The 23388-nt window shown below is 42.9% G+C and overlaps 1 protein-coding gene across 50 annotated transcripts in view; it reads right to left on the bottom strand.

The window, feature by feature from the left end:
- The window catches only part of WNK1 (WNK lysine deficient protein kinase 1), a 158509-nt gene extending 136212 nt beyond the window's left edge, over positions 1-22297 (bottom strand). For all 50 annotated transcript variants that reach the window (XM_045366351.3, XM_045366355.3, XM_045366354.3 and 47 more), the window contains exon 1: positions 20592-22297. In XM_045366351.3, the coding sequence (XP_045222286.2) occupies positions 20592-21350 (759 nt within the window). In that variant the 5' untranslated portion in view covers positions 21351-22297. The remainder of the gene's footprint in view (positions 1-20591) is intronic.
- Positions 22298-23388: the final 1091 nt, after the last annotated feature.

Genomic DNA, 23388 nt, shown 5'->3' with positions numbered 1-23388 from the left:
ATCAATTTTAAACACCAATAGCAAGAAGATAAAATATAAGAAATTCACCTATCAAGTTCAGAGATAAGATTCACTATACTTAAATGAAAAAAAGAAAAACAGAATTAAGATGATTAACCAATTTGATGGTATAAACAGTGCTATACTATTGACATTAAATTCTCGCCATTGAAAAATATTTGCAGAAAATATAAAAGGATTCATTCTGATATAAGGAACTTATGAAAACTGGTTAGGGGAGAAAAGCACCTGAAGGCAAAAATATACCAAAAGACAAAAGAAGAAATACAATTAGTTATTATTATCAAAGCATATGGGGGAAAGTTCTGCAGACATAAACTATATGAAATATTTAATAGTATTGATAAATAGGGTTAGTAAAATAACTCTCACTTGGGTCACTGAAAATCTATATAACTCTTTTGGAAAACAATCTTACAATGAATTGAAAGTATTTAAATGTTCATGCCCTTAGAACCAGTAATTCCATTTCTGAAATTTAATCCTAAGAAAATAGCTCTAAACAGTGAAATCTGAGGTATTGGTGTTTTGCTCACAAGGCTAAGTAGGTAAATTCTCTTCTCCTATTCCAAGCCCTTGTGGGCCTCTAGCCTCAAGACTGTTGTTTTAGAACCAACAATTAGAAGACAGTCTCCTCAGCTGGCTTCTGTCTGAGAAAGTCCAGGCCCAAACAAAGGAGTTTGGTTGGATTATATTCAAGAGGGAGGGGATGAGAATGGAGTTTGAGAGGTAGATGCTGAAGGAAAGGAAGGGATTAGAGGATTCATCCAGACAAGATCAATACACTCATCCTCCTTGGGAGCTGCAGGGAGAAGGGAGGACAATGGAGAGACAATAATGGTAAAAACTTTCCTTTGGAACATTATGCAAAGATCCTATTACCCAATATTCTCTGTAACAAGGCCTTAAAGAAACCTTCCAGACTTACATAAACGGGCATGTCAATGACAAGCGGTGTAGGTGAAAGACCGGAGGAAAGCCCTTTCCTGATAGAATGTATGAGGCTCACCAAGGATATGGGGGAGGAGGATTTGTACAGGGAAATAATGGCTAATTCAATTAGGTAAGGATACAACACAGATTAAATTTGGTTTTCATAAAATATTATTTCATGGTTACAACCCTGTGGAGTAAGACCCTCGCCCACTATATTTACAATAGAAAAAATAACAATACCTAACACTGCAGGGAAACAAAGGAAATTATGGTATATGCACATAAGGAACTGTCAAGTAGCTATTAAAAATATTTATACTAATTCTTATGTTACACTGAATTATAAAATTTTCAGGATATAAAATTGCAAACACACATCTATGATCCCACTAAAACATAGGTTTCACGAAGGCAGAATTTTTTCTCTATTTGCTACCTAAGACAGCCTTAAGCACATAGGAGTACAATAAACATTTGGTGAATAAATTTTAAAATCCATCATGAAAGGGAACAGGCAAACATTCTAAATCATATATCGACATTGTCTTTTTTGATAAAACTTCAGTGGGGTTATTTTGGTTTTTATTTTTCCTTGTTTCCTAAGATATATCTGAGTATACATTACTTCTATGATGGGAAAAAACTGACTGGGAAGTAGTTCCTTTTAAATGCATTAAGAATTTCCTATATTTTCAAAATATCTTTGGTATGCTCTAGAGTAGATTTAACAGTTTAAATAAAGGAAGCCGACTTAGGATATCTTGAGAGGGTAGGAAGTAGAAAAGGCACACTAAGGCTTTTCCTCCTATAGCTTAGTCAATATACGAAATTAAACTTCCTCAAAGAACTTTTTTTTTTTTTTTGAGACGGAGTTTTGCTCTTGTTGCCCAGGCTGGAATATGTAATGGTGCGATCTCGGCTCACCGCAACCTCGGCTCACCGCAACCTCTACCTCCTGGGTTCAAGCAATTCTCCTGCCTCAGCCTCCCGAGTGGCTGGGATTACAGGCATGTGCCACCATGCCCAGCTAATTTTGTATTTTTAGCAGAGACGGGGTTTCTCCATCTTGGTTAGGCTGGTCTTGAACTCCTGACCTCAGATGATCTGCCCGCCTTGGCCTCCCAAAGTGCTGGATTACAGGTGTGAGCCACTGCACCAGGCTCCTCAAAGAACGTTCAATGTAATGTTATTCAAGCCCCTAACACTTGGCTTTTACAAATTTCTGAACCACACAGTACCACTGTTTAAAAACAAACTACTGGATTATAATGTTCTGATAATACCCCAAATTATATGCGAAGCAGTAAATGCACTTTCTTGCAAATCTCTGAACAAAGGCTGGAAGTGAGAAGACTAATTTAGCTTTGTAATATATCAACCATGACTTCTATAACTTCTGTTCAGAGTGATCAAATGTATTAATGATCAATTTACTAGATTTAGTTCTAACTAAATGTTTGCATCTGTGGGACAAACATTCTAATTTTCTCTTACTAAGAATTAAAAAAATAATATATACTCAATAATTCAAGTGTTTTTTATACATAACTTCAAAATTTCAACGTGGGAAATGGTTTTCCTGTACGGCAAATCTGGCAAATTATGCCACCACACAGCAACATAACTATGTGCGTGCATACATATGTATACACATAATTACGTTGCTGTATGGTGGCATACATATATACATACACATACACACACCCCTATACATACACACACACATACATACATACACACACCCATTATGATTACTGTGTAAAAATATTTTGCTGTTTTTTAATCTAAAAACCTCAAATTCTTAAATGGGAAAATGCTTTTGCTATGTGGTAAAACAGGCAAACTGTACAACCATACAATATAATGATAACTATAAAAACAGAGTTCAAACACACAGAAACCAGTATGTCATACATAGTAACAATGCTTATCTCTGGATAAAGGTACTGCCTGCAGGTGGTTTTTTATTTCTTTTTTCCTCCTCTAATTTCCTAACTTTTATAATGAGAGTGTTTTACTAATTTTTTAAAGCATCTTTTTTGTGTATGATTTAAGGATGGTTACAATAACAAAGGTGGAAATAAAAGAAATTTATAACTCAGATAATTTAGTCAAAATCAAATTAATTTGTAGCCATAAACAATGACTATCAAAGGCCCTTATGCAAAAAGAAAGTAAGCTTCTGTAGTCATTAAATTAAGAGGGTTTCTCAAGCCTGTAATCCCAATACTTAGGAGGCTGAGACAGGAGGATTATTTGAACCTAGGTGTTGAAGACCAGCCTGGGTGACAGTGTGTAACCCAGTCTAAAAATAAAAAATAATTTTAAAAAATTACCATCAACAGTTTGAAGAGAATGGTCTTGCCACCTCAAATATATTACAACTTTATTAAAATAAATCAGTTAAGGCTAGGTGCACTGGCTCACGCCTGTAATCCCAACACTTTGGGAGGCCGAGGCGGGCAGATCACCTGAGGTCAGGAGTTCGAGATCAACCGGGCCAATACGGTGAAACCCCGTCTCTACTAAAAATACAAAAATTAGCTGGGCGTGGTGGCGCACCCCTGTAATCCCAGCTACTCAGGAGGCTGAGTCAGGAGAATCACTTGAACCCAGGAGGCAGAACAAGACTCTATCTCAAAAACAAAAAAATTTAACTCTTCTAGAAAAACTCAATGCTAATAAATAGCTGAACTACAAACAGTTTATCTTTCATAAGCAAGAGCCAGACACCAAAAACCAATTGAAACCATTTCTCAGTATCATTAAGATATGAATATGGACACTAAATTAATTAACAAGCTTAAGGAGCCACAATGGCCAGAAATTACTAAAGAATATAAAGCACCGGGCACAGTGGCTCACGCCTGTCATCCCAGCACCTTGGGAGGCCGAGGTGGGCGGATCACAAGGTCAGGACAGGAGACCAAGAACATCCTGGCTAACACGGTGAAACCCCATCTCTACTAAAAATACAAAAAATTAGCCGGGCGTGGTGGCGGGCGCCTGTAGTCCCAGCTACTCAGGAGGTGGAGGCAGGAGAATGGCGTGAACCCAGCAGGCGGAGGTTGCAGTGAGCCGAGATCACACCACTGCACTCCAGCCTGGGCGACAGAGCGAGACTCCGTCTCCAAAAAACAAAAAGAAAAGAATATAAAGTAGTAAGTTTACGCATTTAATGTATTCCAAACACACACTAGCAGTTTATCTGAAATAAACCAAAATATTTACCAAATATTTCAAGATATTTACAGTAAACACTTGTAGTATTCTCTTAACAACGACTAAAGTACTCAAAGAACAAAGCCATAAAGAAATGCCATTTCTGATTACTGGACATACTGGCAAATAACAAAAGATAATATTTTAAAGGATGAGGATTCTAATTTTCTTAACAATCTGGTATTAAAAGCATCACAAACCACTAAGAGTTTAAAACTCCAAATTTCTGTATTCAGCAACAGCAAAGAATTATGGCTTGTAAAGGATGCTAATGCAAGAAACCACAAAAAGGAAGGTGTTAAGATATTTTTTAAAAGGAAGTAGTAAACTTACTGTAGCATCAACTTTCACAGCATTTTAATAGAATAGTCTAAATTAGCGATGGTCAACAGAAACATAATGTGAGCTAAATGCAATTTAATTTTCTAGTAGTTACATTAAAAATGTAAAAAGAAACAGATTAATATATTTAACAAATATACCTAAACATCATCATTTCAATATGTAATCCAATTTTTTGGAAACAAATGTTTTTCTTTTTTATACTAAATTTTCAAAATCCAAAACACACGTGCTTACTTATAAATATTTCCTAACTGCTACAGTCTAAATGCTTCCTCCCCACCAAATTCATGCATCAGAAACTTAATCCCGGGCCAGGCGCAGTGGCTCACGCCTATAATCCCAGCACACTGGGAGGCCGAGGCAGGTAGATCACCTGAGGTCAGCAGTTTGAGACCAGCCTGACCAACATGGAGAAACTCCATCTCCACTAAAAATACAAAATTAGCCAGGTGTGGTGGCGCATGCCTGTAATGCCAGCTACTCGGGGAGGCTGAGGCAGAAGATTCGCTTGAACCCGGGAGGCGGAGGTTGCGGTGAGCTGAGATCACACCATTGCACTCCAGCCTGGGCACCAAGAGTGACACTCCATCTCAAAAAAGAAAAAAAGAAAAAAGAAATTTAATCCCCAATGCAACAGTGTTTTCGGAAGTGGGGCTCTGCCTCCATGAATGAATTAATGCAGCTGTAAAAAGGGCTTTTGAGTGTGGGTTCACACTCTCTTGCCCTCAGGCCCTCTGCCATGTGAGCATGTGGCAAGAAAGCCCTCAACTTCCCAAGTAACTCATGATGCCAGTGTCTTGCTTGGACTTCTAGGCCTACAGAACTGCGAGGAAACACACTTCTGTTCTTTATATATTATGTTAATAGTAGCGCAAATGAACTAAGACACTAATTCTTCACCGAAGACAGGCCCAGTAGCCGAGCACACCTGGCACCCATATTTTTCTGAACACCTTTCTACAACAAAAAGAACCAGGGGCCGGGCGCGGTGGCTCAAGCCTGTAATCCCAGCACTTTGGGAGGCCGAGACGGGCGGATCACGAGGTCAGGAGATCGAGACCATCCTGGCGAACACGGTGAAACCCTGTCAATACTAAAAAATACAAAAAACTAGCCGGGCGAGGTGGCGGGCGCCTGTAGTCCCAGCTACTCGGGAGGCTGAGGCAGGAGAATGGCGTAAACCCGGGGGGCGGAGCTTGCAGTGAGCTGAGATCCGGCCACTGCACTCCAGCCCGGGAGACAGAGCCAGACTCCGTCTCAAAAAAAAAAAAAAAAAAAAAAGGACCAGGGCTCTAGGAGAAATGGCTGGCGCAGGACTGGGGTGGGGAAATAATAAAATGAACTGAGAACATCTTGTACAGAAAGTAAGGATGTCATCAAAAAAATGGTAGGGACATGTTAACAACCAGGACGCAGAAGGGGCCAGGCATGGTGGCTCACACCTGTAATCCCAGCACTTTGGGAGGCTGAGACGGGATTACTTAAGGTCAGTCAGGAGTCTGAGACCAGCCTGGCTAACATGGCGAAATCTGTCTCTACCAAAAACACAAAAACTATCCGGTCGTGGTGGCATGCGCCTGTAATCCCAGCAATTTGGGAGGCTGAGGCATGAGAACCACTTGAACCCAGGAGGCAGAGATTGCAGTGAGCAAAGATGGTGCCTCCAGCCTGGGTGACAGAGTTAGACTCTGTCTCAAAAAAAAAAAAAAAAAAGGAAACGGAAGGTAGCTTCTAGCCAAATCTGGGACAACTGTTATGTTTGAAAGTATTTCACAGTAAAGAGTTTTTTTAAAGTCTGTTCTTTAAATATCACTACATCCAGGCTGGGCACGGTGGCTCACGCCTATAATCCCAGCACTTTGGGAGGCTGAGGTGGGTGGATCACGAGGTCAGGAGTTTAAGACCAGCCTGGCTGACATGGTGAAACCCTGTCTCTACTAAAATACAAAAAAAAAAAAAATTAGCCGGGTGTGGTGATGCGTGCCTGTAATCCCAGCTACTCGGGAGGCTGAGGCAGGAGAATTGCTTGAACCTGGGAAGCAGAGGTTGCAGTGAGCCGAGATTGCACCACTTCACTCCAGCCTGGTGACAGAGCAAGAGTCCGTCTCAAAAAAAAAAAATTACTACATCCATTACATGAAGAAAGGGAAAAATTGTCTTGTGTAATATTTAGCTAAGTACTGGTTGTTGAAGAAGTTAACTTTACTCATTAAGAGAATAAGAATGGCAGATGTTTAAAACATTAATGAGGTATTCACACCAAATGCACACTCAGTAAATTTGTGAAAGCCTGTAATAGTGATATTTATGGGTAATATGGCAGTTTCATTTCTGCCCTTCTAAGAGGGACAGAATATGGTCAAGACTCTCATCACAGAAATCAAACTATGCTTTCGCCAGAGGATGATCACTAGCAAATATCGCTATGCTCCCCACTCATGTCCATGAAAACAAAAAAAATCTGTGGAGACATAAAGAAACTGATACAAGCAGGCTGGGCATGGTACCTCACGCCTGTAATCCCAGCACTTTGGGAGGCCAAGGAGGGCAGATCACTTGAGGTCAGGAGTTCTAGACCAGCCTGGCCAACATGGTGAAATCCCATCTCTACTAAAAATACAAAAATTAGCTGGGCGTGGTTGCAGGCGCCTGTAATCCCAGCTACTCGGGAGGTTGAGGAACGATAATCGCCTAAACCCGGGAAACGGAGGTTGCAGTGAGCCAATGTATCTCTCCACTGCACTCCAGCCTGGGCCTGGACAGAGAGAGACTCTGCCTCAAAAACAAACAAACAAACAAACAAAAACCTGATACAATGCAACACAAACAATTTGTCACCAAACTAAAACCTAAACTAGCCCCTCTATGTAGTAGGGTGCCTGGGTAGGCAGAACAAATATTTGAGTTGATAGTTTACCATGTATTAATGCTGGTGGCTTTTTTTGTCTAGGTAGAAAAGAGCATGTCTAGGTAGAAAGGAGCCACCTAGAGTGGTCCTTCTGTTACGTCATTGAAGCAAACAGACATGAATTGAAAGGGAGTAGCAGATTCTATGTGTGACTTGATAAAAAGCTGTCTCTATCAATAATATTAGGAAGGGAGTTAAGAGGTGTGTAGAAGTATGCAGAAAACGCCAAAAACTCTTCTGGTAAACAACTGCAACTCCAAGGCCTTCCATTTTAAGTTTACTATTATTAGAAATTCCCTGATAAACTTCCATGTACTTCAATGACATCAACTGGCAGAAAAGTTTCCCTCACCTCAATCTACAGAGTAAGGCAACTCACCTTGAAGGACAGAGAATTAGTCTATATTTGGGGATTACAGAGGGAAAGGAGATTTGCATGTGTAGGTAAGGCTGAAAACCCCTATCAACCCGGCCAGGCGTGGTGGTTCAAGCCTGTGATACCAGCACTGTGGGAGGCCAAGGCGCGTGGATCACGAGGTCAGGACTTTGAGACCAGCCTGACCAACATGGTGAAACCCCTTCTCTACTAAAAATACAAAAATTAGCCGGGCGTGGTGGTGCGCGCCTGTAGTCCCAGCTGCTCCGGAGGCTGAGGTAGAAGAATCACTTGAACCCAGAAGGCAGAGGTTGCAGTGAGTCGAGATTGCGTTACTGCACTCCAGCCTGGGCGACAAAGCGAGACTGTCTCAAAAAAAAAAAAAAGAATAATCAAAGCTAAAGCAGTAATTGGCTTGGAACAGACTTATGATACAAAAGCAGACAAAACATTACAGTTCAATGCTTCAACTTTTAAAGACCTTTTCCAGCTCATCTATTCATCTCATCCTTGACCGTGCTTTCTACTTACCCAACCTTCCCTGATCTTATTCGTTCAAAATTACCAGAAGAAATGGCCTACACTTATTTTGTTCATGGTTTTATTTTTAAATTTTTATTTACATACATATATTTTATTATGGATTCAGGGGGTACATGTACAAGTTTGCTACATGGATATACTGCATAATGGTGAGGTTAGGGTTTCTAGTTACTTAACCTTATCACCTTATCACCCAAATAGTGAACATTGTACCCAATATGTAATTTTTCAACCCTCACCCCAGCCTACACTTATTGTCTCTACTTTCTAAACTTCCTCTCGTCCACTCATTAAACCCACTGCAAATTTTCCCCTCTTCTGAAACTGTAAGGTCACCAAAGATTCAGTAACTATGACATATAGTTAACCTTTATTAATTCTGTATGTATGTTTGTGATAACATCCTTTGTACATTTTCCAAAAAAATAACTATTTTTTATTAATAGAGTATACATATTTAAATGTGTAACTTCAGTTCTAAAAATAACACTCTATATACTTTAAAGGGATGAACTTTATGGTTAAAGTTGAACTTTTTGGATAAAGTTATTATTTTTATTTGTAAAATTTTTTGCAGGCAGGGCGCGGTGGCTCACGCTTGTAATCCCAGCACTTTGGGAGGCCGAGGCAGGTGGATCACCTGAGGTCGGGAGTTCAAGACCAGCCTGACCAACGTGGAGAAACCCCGTCTCTACTAAAAATACAAAGTTAGCCGGGGTGGTGGCACATGCCTGTAATCCCAGCTACTCGGGAGGCTGAGGCAGGAGAATTGCTTGAACCCGGGAGGCGGAGGTTGCAGTGAGCCGAGATCGCGCCATTGCACCCCAGCCTGGGCAAAAAGAGCGAAACTCTGTCTCAAAAAAAAAAAAAAAAAAATTTTTGGAGACTCACATCTTGCTACATTGTCCCAGCTAGTCTTAAACTCCTGGCCTCAAGCAATGCTCTCAGCTCAGCCTCCCAAAAGTGCTAAGATTAGAAGTATGAGCTGCCATGCCCAGTCTTGATATAGTTATATTTTTAAAAAGCACAACTTGACCCAAGATCTGATACAGCGCATTCCAAAAGAATTTTCTGCAATGATTAAAAAAAAATTTGTTTTTGAGACAGGGTCATAGCTCTGTCACCCAGGCTGAAGTGCAAGTGGCATGATCAAGCCTTACTGCAGCCCTGACCTCCCCAGCTCAAGCAAGCCACCCAGCTCAGTCTCTTAAAGTAGCTGGGACTACAGATGCACACCACCAGGCCCAGCTAATTTTTTAATTTTTTGTAGAGACAGGGTCTTGCTCTGTTGCCCAGACTGGTCTTGTAACCCCTGGGCTCAAGAAATCCTCCTGCCTCAGCCTTCCAAAGTGTTAAGATTACAGGTATAAGCCACCATGCCCAGCCTGAAAATGTTATTTATCTGTGCAATCCAATATTGTAGCCACATGTTGTCACTGAGCACTCGAAATGTGGCTAGTACAAGAAAATTAAGTTTTAAAAATTTCATTTTAATTCATTTAAATTTGATAGCCACATAAAGGCTGGATACAGTGGCTCACACCTGTAATCCCAGCACTTTGGAAGACTGAGGTGGGTGGATCACCTGAGCTCAGGAGTTCCAGACCAGCCTGGCCAACATGGCAAAACCCCGTCTCTACTAAAAATACAAAATTAGCTGGGCATGGTGGCACGTGCCTGTAATCCCAGCTACTCAGGAGGCTGAGGCAGAATGCTTGAACCTACGAGGCAGAGGTTACAGTGAGCCGAGATCACGCCACTGCACTCCAGCCTGGGCGGCAAGAGGGAAATAGCCACATGAGGCTGGTGGATACTGTATTAGATAGTGAACAGTGCAGAAATCTAGGGCATTACCAGTGACTTACATGTATTTATGTGCTTCTCTCTTATTCAACCTCCCCCTTACTTAGGCAACCTTAAATTTAATTGTTAATGACTTTTTTTAAAATTTCTTTTTGTCAGGGCAGTTTCTCAGTGTGAATGTTAATGATTTCTTTTTTTCTTTTTTGAGACGGAGTTTCACTCTTGTTGCCCAGGCTGGAGTGCAATGCTGTGATCTCGGCTCACCACAACCTCCGCCTCTCGGGTTCAAGCGATTCTCCTGCCTCAGCCTGCCGAGTAGTTGGGATTATAGGCATGTGCCACCGGCCCAGCTGATTTTTGTATTTTTAGTAGAGACGGGGTTTCTCCATGTTGGTCAGGCTGGTCTCCAACTCCTGACCTCAGGTGATCCGCCCACCTCGGCCTCCCAAAGTGCTGGGATTACAGGCGTGAGCCACTGTGCCCGGTTAATGATTTCTTAATAGCCAAGTGCAACAATTTCAACAGCCTAACTACTACACTTCTTTACTACCTGTTAAATTCATTCTCCACAATTACTACTGTGAAAACAGAACTTCTCTTATGTATTATTTTCCTGAAATTTTATTCCCTTGGTAATTGTTACTATTTTGCCTAAGGACCATTATTCTTCCCTCTCCCCCTCTCTAATTTTTCTGTAACTTTATATCCTCTCCCTAGCTTATCTCATTTACTTCCATTATTCCAGCTACAACTAATACATACGTTTTTGGGAATCATTAGCTTTTATCTCCATCTCAGGCCTCATCTTCAAGTTTCAGTAATATATCCAACTGCCTATTGAACTTCCTCCTGGAGATTTCACAAGAATCTCAAACTCAACATGTCCAACTGAATACATCTCCATACCTCCTCCCATCTAAAAAACAAAAAACCTTAAAACTTAAAAAAAAACCTTTGATTTTTCTCCCTCAGTTGACAGCACTATCAACCCCTAACCTCTTAACCATGCTTCATTTTTCCTCCAAACACCAATTAATCACTAAACCCTAAATATTTTATCTCCTAAATATTTAAATGTTCTATTCCTTCTATTATCTCCCTAGTTTAGGTCCTAAAAATCTCACATTCATATCCTAACTAGAGTAGCCCTCCCTTACTTGATGCTTCACTTCCCACCATCCAAAAATATTAAATGGAAAATTCCAGAAATAAACAATTCATAACTTTTTTTTTTTTTGAGATGGAGTTTCCCTTTTGTCGCCCAGGATGGAGTGCAATGGCGCAATCTTGGCTCACTGCAACCTCTACCTCCTGGGTTTAAGTGATTCTCCTGCCTCAACCTCCCAAGTAGCTGAGATTACAGGCACGTATCACCATGCCCAGCTAGTTTTTTTTGTATTTTCAGTAGAGACAGGGTTTTACCATGTTGACTAGGATGGTCTCAAAGTTCTGACCTCAGGTTATCCACTAGCCTCGGCCTCCCAAAGTGTTGGGATTACAAGCATGAACCACCATGCCTGGCCAACAATTCATAACTTTTAAATTGTGTGCCATTCTGAGTAGTGTGATGAAATCATGAATGGGACACATACCATCCCTTTGTTCAGCATATTCACACTGTTAATGCCACCCACCCATCTCGTCCTTTAGTCACTTAGTTGAATGGGTTATGGGATGGAAAATGCACAGTATGCATAGGGTTCAGTAGTGTCTGTAGCTTCAGGTATCCACTGGGGGGTCTTGCAAACCGCAAAGAAAACAGAATCAAAAGATAAAAATATGGACCAGGAGTGGTGGCTCATGCCTGTAATTCCAGCACTTTGGGAGGCCAAGGCTGGTGGATCACCTGAGGTCAGGAGTTGGAGACCAGCCTGACCAACATGGAAAAACCTCATCTCTACTAAAAATACAAAATTAGCCGGGCATGGTGGCGCCTTCCTGTAATTCCAGCTACTCAGGAGGCTGAGGTAGTAGAATCCCTTGAACCTGGGAGGCAAAGGTTGTGGTGAGCCGAGATCGCGCCACTGCGCTCCAGCTGGGCAACAAGAGCAAAACTCTGTCTCAAAAAAAAAAAAAAAAAAAGAAAAGCAGGAGAAAAAAAATAATCATTATTCCCTAAGAAGAAGAGAGGGGACTACTGGAATCTCTACACTTCCCCCTGTATGCCTTTAATCCATTCTTGGACAATTACTGCTATGCAAATCTAACCAATTAATTTCTCTGTTTAAAACTCAACTCTTCAGTTACTCTCTTCTTTTTTTTTTTTTTGAGACGGAGTCTCGCTCTGTCACCCGGGCTGGAGTGCAGTGGCCGGATCTCAGCTCACTGCAAGCTCCGCCTCCCGGGTTTACGCCATTCTCCTGCCTCAGCCTCCCAAGTAACTGGGACTACAGGCGCCCGCCACCTCGCCCGGCTAGTTTTTTGTATTTTTTAGTAGAGACGGGGTTTCACCGTGTTAGCCAGGATGGTCTCGATCTCCTGACCTCGTGATCCGCCCGTCTCGGCCTCCCAAAGTGCTGGGATTACAGGCTTGAGCCACCACGCCCGGCCAGTTACTCTCTACTTTCTATACATAAGAACAGTCCGCCCTCTACATCCTCAGGTTCCATATCCACAGGTTCTGCATCCATGGATTCAGCTAACTGCAGATGAAAATATTGGGGGAAAAAACAGTAACAAAACTCAATAATAAAAAACAACATGAATTTTAAAACACTACAGTATAAAAACTATTTACATAGCACTTACATTGTATTAGGCATTACAAGTAATTTAGCGATGATTTAAACTATACGTGAGGACCCACACCTGTAATCTCAGCATTTTGGGAGGCAGAGGCAGACGGATCACTTAAGGTCAGGAGTTCCAAACCAGCCTGGCCAACATGGTGAAACCCCATCTCTACTAAAAATACAAAAATTAGCCAGGCATGCTGGGATGTGCCTGTAATCCCAGCTACTCAGGAGGCTGAGGCATGACAATCACTTGAACCCAGGAGGCAGAGGTAGCAGTGAGCTGAGACTGTGCCACTGCACTCCAGCCTGGGCGACAGGGCAAGACTCAGTTTAAAAAAAAAAAAAATTAAATTAAAAAAATAAACTATACAGGAGGATGTACTACTGTAGGTTATATGAAAATACACCATTTTATTTAAGAGACTTGTGCATTCGTGAATTTTGGTACCCTGTGGTGGGGGCTGTCTGGAACCAATCTCCTATGTATACTGAGGGATGACTGTGTGTGAGAGGAGCAGTATGAAGAGTTCAAAGAACGTTTTAATACGACAATGATACCTAGTAACTCTTTAGCATGTTAAAGAGATAAATCTGTTGCATTTCCCAATTTACCTTAATCCACAATAATCTACCAGTCCATGTAAGGAGATTACCCACATAAAGATAGATATATCAGGTTATACAGCTCAAAACTCTTAGCCATGAAAATGATCTTATCCCAAGAAATCTGTTAATCTCTATCTAGTAATAGAGAATGTGCACATTAATAATTTGATTCACTAATTAATTTCACCTCTCACTGTTTGGTTTATACATTAGTGTGTGTTTGATTAACTAGACCATCTATCACGTATATACTGACAAAAATAATATTGTCTCTGAGAAGGTGAACCTCAGTTGCACAAAAGGTATCTACAGGAAAGACAGTATGCTTTTTCTTAACTAACCTGAGTATGATGATTTTAACAAGCAAATTTCCAAACACTCCTAAATTCAAACTGTTAAATTTCTTAAGAATTCTTACATTCCTGAGAAAATCATTTGCTTGTAATGACTAATAGCTTATCTGAGGACTCTCTTCTAAAAAAATCATTCAACACATTCATTTAGCATAATGGATTTAATATGGTAATTTGGCAAGGCCAAGATTCAAGTCACAACACTAAAAAGTAAATTATTTATGAAACCCCACCTGAAAAATCTAAATTAATATAAATGAAGGTGGAGATATTATATGATCAATTAAGTTGGTCACAAAACCACAGCTTACTGATGCTTTTCCTCTTATGTAAAAAGTACAAGTAACCAATCTTTTAAAAACTACATATAGGCCAGGAACGGTGGATCACACCTGTAATCCCAGCACTTTGAGAGGCCAAGGCAGGAGGATCACCTGAGGTCAGGAGTTTGAGACCAGCATGTCCAACACAGTGAAACTGTCTCTACTAAAAATACAAATAAATAAATAAATAATTGGCCGGGTGTGGTGGTGGGTGCCTGCAATCCCAGCTACACTAGAGGCTGAGGCAGGAGAATTACTTGAACGCAGGAGGTGGAGGTTTCAGTGAGCCAAGATCCCAAGATCACGCCATTGTACTCCAGCCTGGGCGACAGAGCGAGACCCCATCAAAACAACAACAACAACAACAACAAAAAACCTACATATAAAATTAAGTCTGCTACCTGTCAAAGGCATAATCCTCTTCCAAACAAAATATTAAGAGCTTCTGACAATTTCTCTTCAAACTGAAAAGCTCCCCTTTTAAGATTTGAGAAATTAAGTTGACAAAGCAAAAAGCTCCCCAAATCCAACTAAGTTTAATACATTCCATTTGTAACAGGTGACAACTTATAGCCTTCTAAATGAATATTTAAGTATCCTTTGTTATATTTTATATAACACTTAACATTTTTCAAAGTACTTTCACATAGTATTTCAGTTGATCTTCAACAATCCTAAATCAGTAAGACATATCGCTAATAAATGAGCATTACAGATTAAGTTCCTTACTCAAGGTCAGAAAATTCGGTAATCTAGAACTCAAGGGTTCTGCCTTGGTGCTCCTTTTCATTGTATAGTATTCTATTACACCATAGTGAACTTTCTAAAGACTAATGGATTAGACAAAGTATATAAACAATTTCAATATGATAAATAAATACTGTAAGAATTATATATGAGATCCACCAAAAGAAAATCTGCTTTCCAGATTCATGCAAAGAAGATGAGACAAGGAACTTAGCAGATTCTGAAAATAAGCAGTTCAGAAAGGTTGGCATTTGGGTGATGGGTCACAGAATTAGAATATTAGGAAAGGCCAGGTAAAGCTAAGGAATTTAAAAGCACCAGTACATAAAGGTCAATACCTGCTTTCCTCCTCCTCCAAGAATAGTAGTTAAGTTTTGCTATATGATTTTTCAAGCATAAATATAAACAAACAAAATCTTCACAGATTCCCTCAAAAGGACATCCTAAAAAAGATGCTGCATCATCATAGTTAATATTTATGTGGCAGGCCCTGTCCTACATGTTTTATATATGTTCATTCATTTAATCAGCACAACTCTATAAAGTGGGTGCTCTTTTTTACACCCATTTTACAGACAGGAAACTGTAGCACAAAACTTGCTTATAGAATCCAGGCAATCTAGTTCTTAACTACTATGTTACAAGGCAGAAAAATGGCCTCTTCAAACATAAACTGAGGTCACGCTAAGTCTTACCTATTCCTGCAGACCAGGTTTTAAAACAAAACAAAACATCTGGGCACAGTGGCTCAAGCCTGTAATCCCAGCGCTTTGGGAGGCCAAGGCGGGCAGATCACGAGGTCAGGTGTTCAAGACCAGCCTGGCCAACATGGTGAAAACCCCGTCTCTACTAAAAATACAAAAATTAGCCGGGCGTGGTGGCGGGCACCTGTAATCCTAGCTACTCAGGAGGCTGAGGCAGGAGAATCACTTGAACCTGGGAGGTGGAGGTTGCAGTGAGCCGAGATCGAGCCACTGTACTCTAGCCTGGGCGACAGAGTGAGACTTTGTCTCAAAAAACAAACAAACAAAAGAAAAAACTCAAATAAAATACAAGTTACTAAATATATAATTTAAATTATCAACATAATTTACAGAACTGGTATAGCAAAGGTGTACTAATTATGAATTATTTCATAGTATGCTAAATATTTTCAGAAACGATAATTGAGTATAGCTACTCTTGCTGCTTTTACAGCTTTATCTAAAAAAGTGTAAAAACTACCAGAAAACCCAAATAACAGGTTTAGGATGATTTCTGAAAATGAGAGCCCAGTTTTAATTGAATGTTTCCATAGGGACGAACTAAGATGTATTTTATTTATATTTATATACATATATTTTTTATTTTTTTGAATTTCTTTGATAAGCTGCTGGTGGAATAAGATGAATTTTAAATGAATTTGAATGTCAAGAAATGAATTGTCACCAAGCAACAATAGATTCCTAGTTTGTTTTACACAAAAACAACCTCTTCCCAGGTTTGTAGATTACTTCTCAGACTGTGTTACCATGGGTCAGAAAAAAGGTAAGAGAAAAAATTTTGCCAATACTCCTAATCAATGACTTTGAGGATTTAAGAACAAACTCCAAAAACTATTTCCTGAGATGGAAAGTTATGCTGATTCTCATCCTAAAAAATAAGGAATGTGGCACAAATTTAAAAAGAGGGAAAAAAATCACCAACGTTCAAATAGAGAGATTCAGTTCAATGAGATATTTTAAGAACTATAGCAAAGAAATAAATTATGGTTTCTTAATCACAGAACCACATCCCATTTCTGTAACACTGCTAAACTTTTCACAAAATATTAATGTCATATACTGATGACATATAGTCTTAATAAAAGACAAAGAAAAGTAAGCAGTTAAGTATATTGAAGCTTCGACAAAAATATGATTTGCTCCCTTTTCAGGTAGATGTGGAAACAATCTCATCAACATATAATGCATCATGTGAACTCTTCAAAGGCAACTTGGGGGGAAGGCGCTTAAAAATAAATCATTCTTAAATCTGTGCATCAATGTTTTATTTATTTCTTTTTTTTTTTTTTGAAACGGAGTCTCGCCCTTTCACCCAGGTTGGAGTGCAATGGCGCGATCTAGACTCACTTCAACCTCCGCCTCCCGGGTTCAAACGATTCTCCTGCCTCAGCCTTCCGAGTAGCTGGGATTACAGGCGCACGGATCACGCCCAGCTAATTTTTGTATTTTTAGTAGAGATGGGGTTTCACCATGTTGGCCAGGCTGGTCTCGAACGCCTGACCATGTGATCCGCCCACCTTGGCCTCCCAAAGTGCTGGGATTACATGCATGAGCCACCACATCCGGCTGCATCAATGTCAGGCCCAACAGTAGTATTTTCTGACCAAGACAATCAAATACTAAAATTAAGGTGCACTACTTGTCTAATAAAACCAGGTAAAGAAATCTGCATCTTAAACAACTCAGTAATTACTGAAGATCCTGTGGTGTCAAAATATTACCTACGTATTATTTACTAAGAATTGATGCTTGTAATTAGCTGGGTGTGGTGGGCGCCTGTATTCCCAGCTACTTGGGAGGCTGAGGCAGGAGAATCGCTTGAACCCAGGAGGTGGAGGTTGCAGTGAGCTGAGATCGAGCCACTGCACTCTAGCCTGGAGACAGACCAAGACTCCGTCTCTTTTTTTGGGGGGGGAAAAAAAAAAAAAAGAATTGATGCTTGTTTTACTAAAGAGCAGTGCATAGTATAACATGACTCTAAAAAATAAGCTTGGCAGAAAACAGCTTGAATTGTATACCACATTCACCCATCCACGAAAGCCTATTTATATCTCAATTTGAAGTGATGAAAATCAATACCCAAAACAGAAGCCTGAAATTTGCCATGGGTATAGGACCAGGTCCTCCAGAAATCCAACAGCCACTTCCACACCAAAACAATATTGCTTCATTTGAAATTACTTATTAGCCATCTACTGGACTACAAATACTTTATCATCTCCCAAATTATTAGATCCTAACTAGCTTTTGTTCTTCATCTACCTAATCAAGTTATTTACCTGCTCTATGATTTCACTTTTCTTATTTGTCAAATAAATAGATGGGCAGGATAACCTAAGATTTCTTCCAGTTTTAATACACTAAGATTTTTAAGTCAACAACTTAACACAATATTCTCCTGTCTTGCTTCAGAAATATGTGTATATTAAAAGGATACATTTAGGGAAAAAGTTTCTATCTTCCCAACGCTTTAGTAATCCCTTGGGCTTGTCCTTTAATTTGGCTCCAAAGATAAAAGTTCAAACACTGACCCAGTGAATACTTTATTAGGCATATAGTGCAACTGTCCTGGTCAAAAAACCAAAAATACTTCCTAACTGCTGCTATAAAGGATTTTTCAGATAGGATAATCTTTTCAAAATCAAAACAAAAAATTATAGAGGCACAGACAAATGACATGGAAGTTTCTAAATCAGGTACCACTTAATAAGCTAGGATTCATCTAGTTCTGCAGCCAAATCCGGAAATGACTCAAAAATAATATGCAATATAAGATTTTCTTTAGTTTAGTCATGCCCATGCCTAGATAATTAAAAATCCAAAAAGCTACCAGTTCTAAGAAAACCTGAGAAGCTTAGACAAAGTTTGTATCATGATATTAGACAAATTAAGTTTTTTTTCACTGTATTATCAGTTCCAAGATAATAAAGTATCAGAAAATTCCAGGTGATAAAGGGAAAACACACATCACATTCTGAAAAGTCTCAGAAGTGAAATAATTAAAACTAACAAAATTAATTCATAAAGTGCTCAACAAGTAATTGGGTCCAGTCTCAAAAAAGTAAGGTAACCGGTTAAGGAAAAAAAAAATTGTTAAAAAGCACCTATTCAAATATAGAACTATAATGGAAGAATAAAATTCCAGCATCAGTAGCAATAGGCGTCGAAAGTACAAGAAAGAAATGTAAATTCTGTAAATTTCTGCCTGTAAACCAAAAGGAATCAGACATAAGTTGTTTTTGTTTTTGAGACAGAATCTCGCTCTGTCACCATGCTGCAGTGCAATGGTGTGATCTCCACTCACTGCAACCTCCGCCTCTCGGGTTCAAGCTATTATCCTGCCTCAGCCTCCCAAGTATTGGGATTACAGGCGCGTGCCACCATACCCGGCTAATTTTTGTATTTTTAGTACAGTCGGGGTTTCGCTATGTTGGTCAGGCTGGTCTCAAACTCCTGACCTCGTGATCCACCCGCCTTGGCTTCCCAAAGTGCTGGAATTACAGGCGTGAGCCACCGCGCCTGGCCCAGACTAAGTTTTTTGAGTATGACTGACGAAAAGGAATAGTTTTCGTTGTTGTTTTTTTTTTTAAGATCTGTCACCTTTCCAATTCTAAAATACTATAAAATTAATGAGTACTTTTAATTTCACACTACCTTAGAAGTTCTACATCATTAACTGTAAAAGTTAAGAAATGATTATGTTTGTAAAGAACTTCTTAGTTTTTAAGTTTACTTCCACATGCTGTGTTAATTTCACATTTGATATGGCCTTAATTATTTGGAACCTGACATTCAAAGGGTTACATGTTAACATATTAGTTCATGGATAAAACAAGTTCCAAGATCATTCAGTTATTTTCATATCCTGTATCAGGCTGGTCTAATGACATTTTTTTATGTATGCATAATGTGGCTGACTTTTTTCCTTCAGTATAACCCTGCTCCTACTAATAACCTATGTTCACCTATGCCCAGTCAGGGCAACATTCAAGCAAGCTGCTTCAGTTAGTCAAGCAACAAGTAGCGCAAACTCAGCTGTTTAAACCTAGAATGTACTAGTCAACCAGAATGACACACCATTATTTACACCACTAGAGGTTAAAAAAGGAAGTATTGCGACTCCTTTGGACTCTTGGGAAAGTTTAGCTTAAAAATATTTTATAAGATTAAAATAATGATGATGACATTACAACTCTCAAAGCACTTACACAATTTTGCATGGGCTCCTGTACTATTCGCTGTATAGTGAATGGGCTGAAAGACGTTAGTTTAACGAACAATGTCAGAGCAATGCTGCTACTGTAAGGCTTAAGCATCATTAGGTAGAACAACATCAAACATTTATTTGCACGTCACTACGGCCAAGGCATTCATCCAAAAGGGGCAGAGAAGAGTCTTTTTTTAATACTTATTTTATACTAAATGCCTGTGCAACCATCAAGTAAGATATATCCAAAAGTACAAGGTCGTTCTCATTTAAAAAGAACAGCCTGATCTCAGGAATGGAAACACGCTTCTACGCCCAGAGGCAGCTCATCACTGCAGAGCCTCTGATGAGACTGAAACGCACAGAGGAAGAAGCATCTGTACTTTCAACTTCCCCCCTCATTCCAAGTTCCTTGCCAGACACTAAACCAGGAGACAATTCGTTTATACTAAGATGACCTTCACCACCCCTGCCCGGTAGCAAATCCCTCTGGCTACCAGTAATTCTTATCCTATCCCAACACCGAGGCACATGCTCCACATTCTCCTAATTTCAACCCCTTTCAAAAGTTGACCTCCCCCTCCCACTCGGAGTCCAACAGTTAGAGAATGCCAAGTGAAGGGTGAACTCCATCAACTGGCTTCGCCAAGCCAAATTTGGGATCCAGAGGACCTTCAAATAAAGAAGTAGGTGGGGCTTTACCTGCAGTTCACACCAGGCGACTTCCACAGTGGTTTCAGTGTCCAGACCTTTGTAGACCGTCTTAAAGGAGCCTCTGCCGATTTCGATGTCAAACTTGAGAAAGCGGCCATCGTTAGACATTCCCACGGCCTTGGTCTCCAGCTCTTCGATATCATCCTGCTGCTGGCTCCGTTCCTCCTGCGGCTCCTTGGCGCTGCCGCCGCCGCTGCCACTTCTCGCTGGCGGCGGCTCCTCTTTGCTCCCCACAAGGCTAGGCTGGGACACTGGGCGGTCTTTGCTGGTACTGCTGGGGACAGTCGAGGGGGCAGGGCCCGCGACGGCCTGTTCCCCAGGGGCGGCAGCGGCTGGAGGCTGCTGGGCTACCTGAGAAGCGGCGGTGGCGGCCACGGTCTCTTCCCGGTGGGGCTCCGGTGGGGCACTCTGCGGGACAACCGCGGGGATGCCGGGCTGGGGGAGGGCAAGAGGGAGGCCGGGGAGCTCCAACGCAGTGGCATTGGAGTCGCAGATGACACTCCGGCGGAAGAAGCGGTGCTCGGTGGTGGTGGTGGTCGCGGCCGCCCCGCGGCTGTCCTTGTCCATCGTGTGGCGGCGGCGCCGGTACTCCTCAGTCCTGCCGGTCCCGGCGTCGGCGGCCGCGGCCCCCAGTTTCTCCCCCACGGAGGAATCGGAGCTGGAGCCATTCTTGGGGGCAGGAGCCGGCGGCGAGAGGAACAGGGAGCCGGGAGTGCTGCTCTGCTTCTCCGCGGCGCCGCCAGACATGGTCGGTTCGCTGGCGAGAGGCGAGCGGGCTCGGAGTCGCGGATGGAAAGGGCGTGAGGGCCGAGCCGCCCGCGCGGAGGTCTGCAGGGCACCGCGGCCGGGCGGGTTCGCGCCGACCCGGAGACGCCTCACTCAGCACTGACCAGCCGCAGCGAGGGCGAGGCGGGCCGCTGGCACCGAGACTGCTGCGGCTCGCGAGGAGGGCTCGAAGGCGGGCGAGTCGGGAGCGGAGCCGCGGGGGTTAGCGCCGCACGGTCCGCATCCATCCTGCGGCGAGCGGCGGCCGGGCGGGCGGCGGCAGCGGAGGCGCCGCAGTCATGAGGGGAGGGCCCGGGGCCGGCACCGAGTCGAGGCGGATGCGGCGGACGCGGCTCCCACTGCCCCGCTCGCCGAGCCGGGCGGGCTAGGCCCAGAGGGCGGCGGCGCCGCGAGCACGGGACCAGCTCCGACGCCCGGGCGGTGGCAGCCCCGGGGCAGGGAGTGGGAGGGGCCGAGGCGAGCGAGGAAGGCCGCGGCCCGGCTCCGGTCACTCGGCGGCCGCCGCCTCCCACACGCGCCCCCCGCGATGGGGACCGGCCTCACTGGTCGCCCATCGCCCCGGGGCGAAGGGCCGGAGCCTCGGAGCCTCGGCGCCTGAGGAGCGGGCCCCCCCTTCCCCGAGGCCTCCCCGCCCGCCCCGGGCCTGGCGAACCCGCCTCCTCCCGGGCCGGTGCCGGGGGCTGACGGCGGAGGGAACGGCGGGGAGGGGAGGGCCGCTCACCGCGGGGCCCGAGCTCCGCTGCTTCTCTGAGGCAAGAGGAGAGGAGACCTAGAGGACTGGGTGAGGGGGAACAGGGAGAGAAAAGAGCAGTCACCCCCACCAGGCGCCTTCTGTCACCGAAGACGGGGGTGCGGAGGGGCCGAGAGAGGAGCCGCGTCCGCCCGGGAAACTCTCTGCGCTAAATGGCGCCGGGAGTCTGAAGCCTCCACACAGCCCGCTCGGATCCCGCCCCCCGCCGCCCGGGGCAGCCCCACCCCCCACCTCGCTCCGGGGTTTTGCGCAGGCGTGCCAGCCCCGAGGCACCTTGGGACTTATAGTTTACGGGTTGGAGGAGATGAACGGGACCTAGGAGAAAAGTGCCTACGACTTCCGTGATGCCTCGCGGTTGCTGTAGCCTGATGCCTCGTGGGAGTTGTAGTTTTCTTTAGAAACCGTCCCTTCTGAAAGGCTGATGGGAGCGTCATCGCGGGTCGCTCAACCCCATCCTGAAGTCCGCGCGAGCTTAGGAAAATCATTATTTAGGGATTAATTGTGGAAGAAGGGAAGGAAGGGAAAAAAAAAAAAGAGGAAGGTGGGGGGGAGATGGAAAGACTCCCATCATGCTCTGCTAAGCGAGAGAGCTCTTAGGGTTGCCATGCAATGAAAAATGATCTGTTGTTCATCTTTAATGGAGAGAGCCGCAGTAGTGTTGAGTGACTGCAGGGCTGTGGGGGTGGAGGGGAAGGGTAAAGCCGGATAACCGGAGCCTGAGTTCTGAGTCGGAGGAGGGGAAAAGAAACTTTGTGAAGATGGTGCATGAAATTAATATTGATTAAATGGATTGGAGGAGGAGACAGGATTATCTTCCATCCTCCTCCCCTCAACAATTAAGGCCACATTCTCAGCTCCCGCCCGACACGGATATTCCGGCTCTCAAAAAAGGGCTGCCTGACTGAAATGGGGGATCCTAGTGAACTCCCTCTTGGCTTTGCCTGAAAGATAATAAAAGCGGGGTTGGGGGAGCGGTGGATTCAAGAAAAGATAAGGTCTACGGATCTATGGGTCTTTGGCCACACTTGGGGGGGCTGGGCTGACTTCTGCCTTTGTAGTTGGTTGAAACTTATTTTCCACCTTTCTTCTGCTGGGTGGCTCCGTGAAACAACACCCCCTCTTTCTCCAGAGCTCCTCAGTGTCCACATGCAACGTCTACCAGGGCCCTGGGCCCGGGAAACGTGGATCCCTGCGGCTCGGCGCCATGGCATGTTTTTCTTGAAAGCATCCTTGTCTCCCTGGACCCCT

Source organism: Macaca fascicularis, chromosome 11, assembly GCF_037993035.2.
Source record: "Macaca fascicularis isolate 582-1 chromosome 11, T2T-MFA8v1.1".
Taxonomy (NCBI): Eukaryota; Metazoa; Chordata; class Mammalia; order Primates; family Cercopithecidae; genus Macaca; species Macaca fascicularis.
The sequence above is the reverse complement of the archived record's forward strand: the minus strand, read 5'-3'. Positions and strand labels throughout refer to the sequence as shown.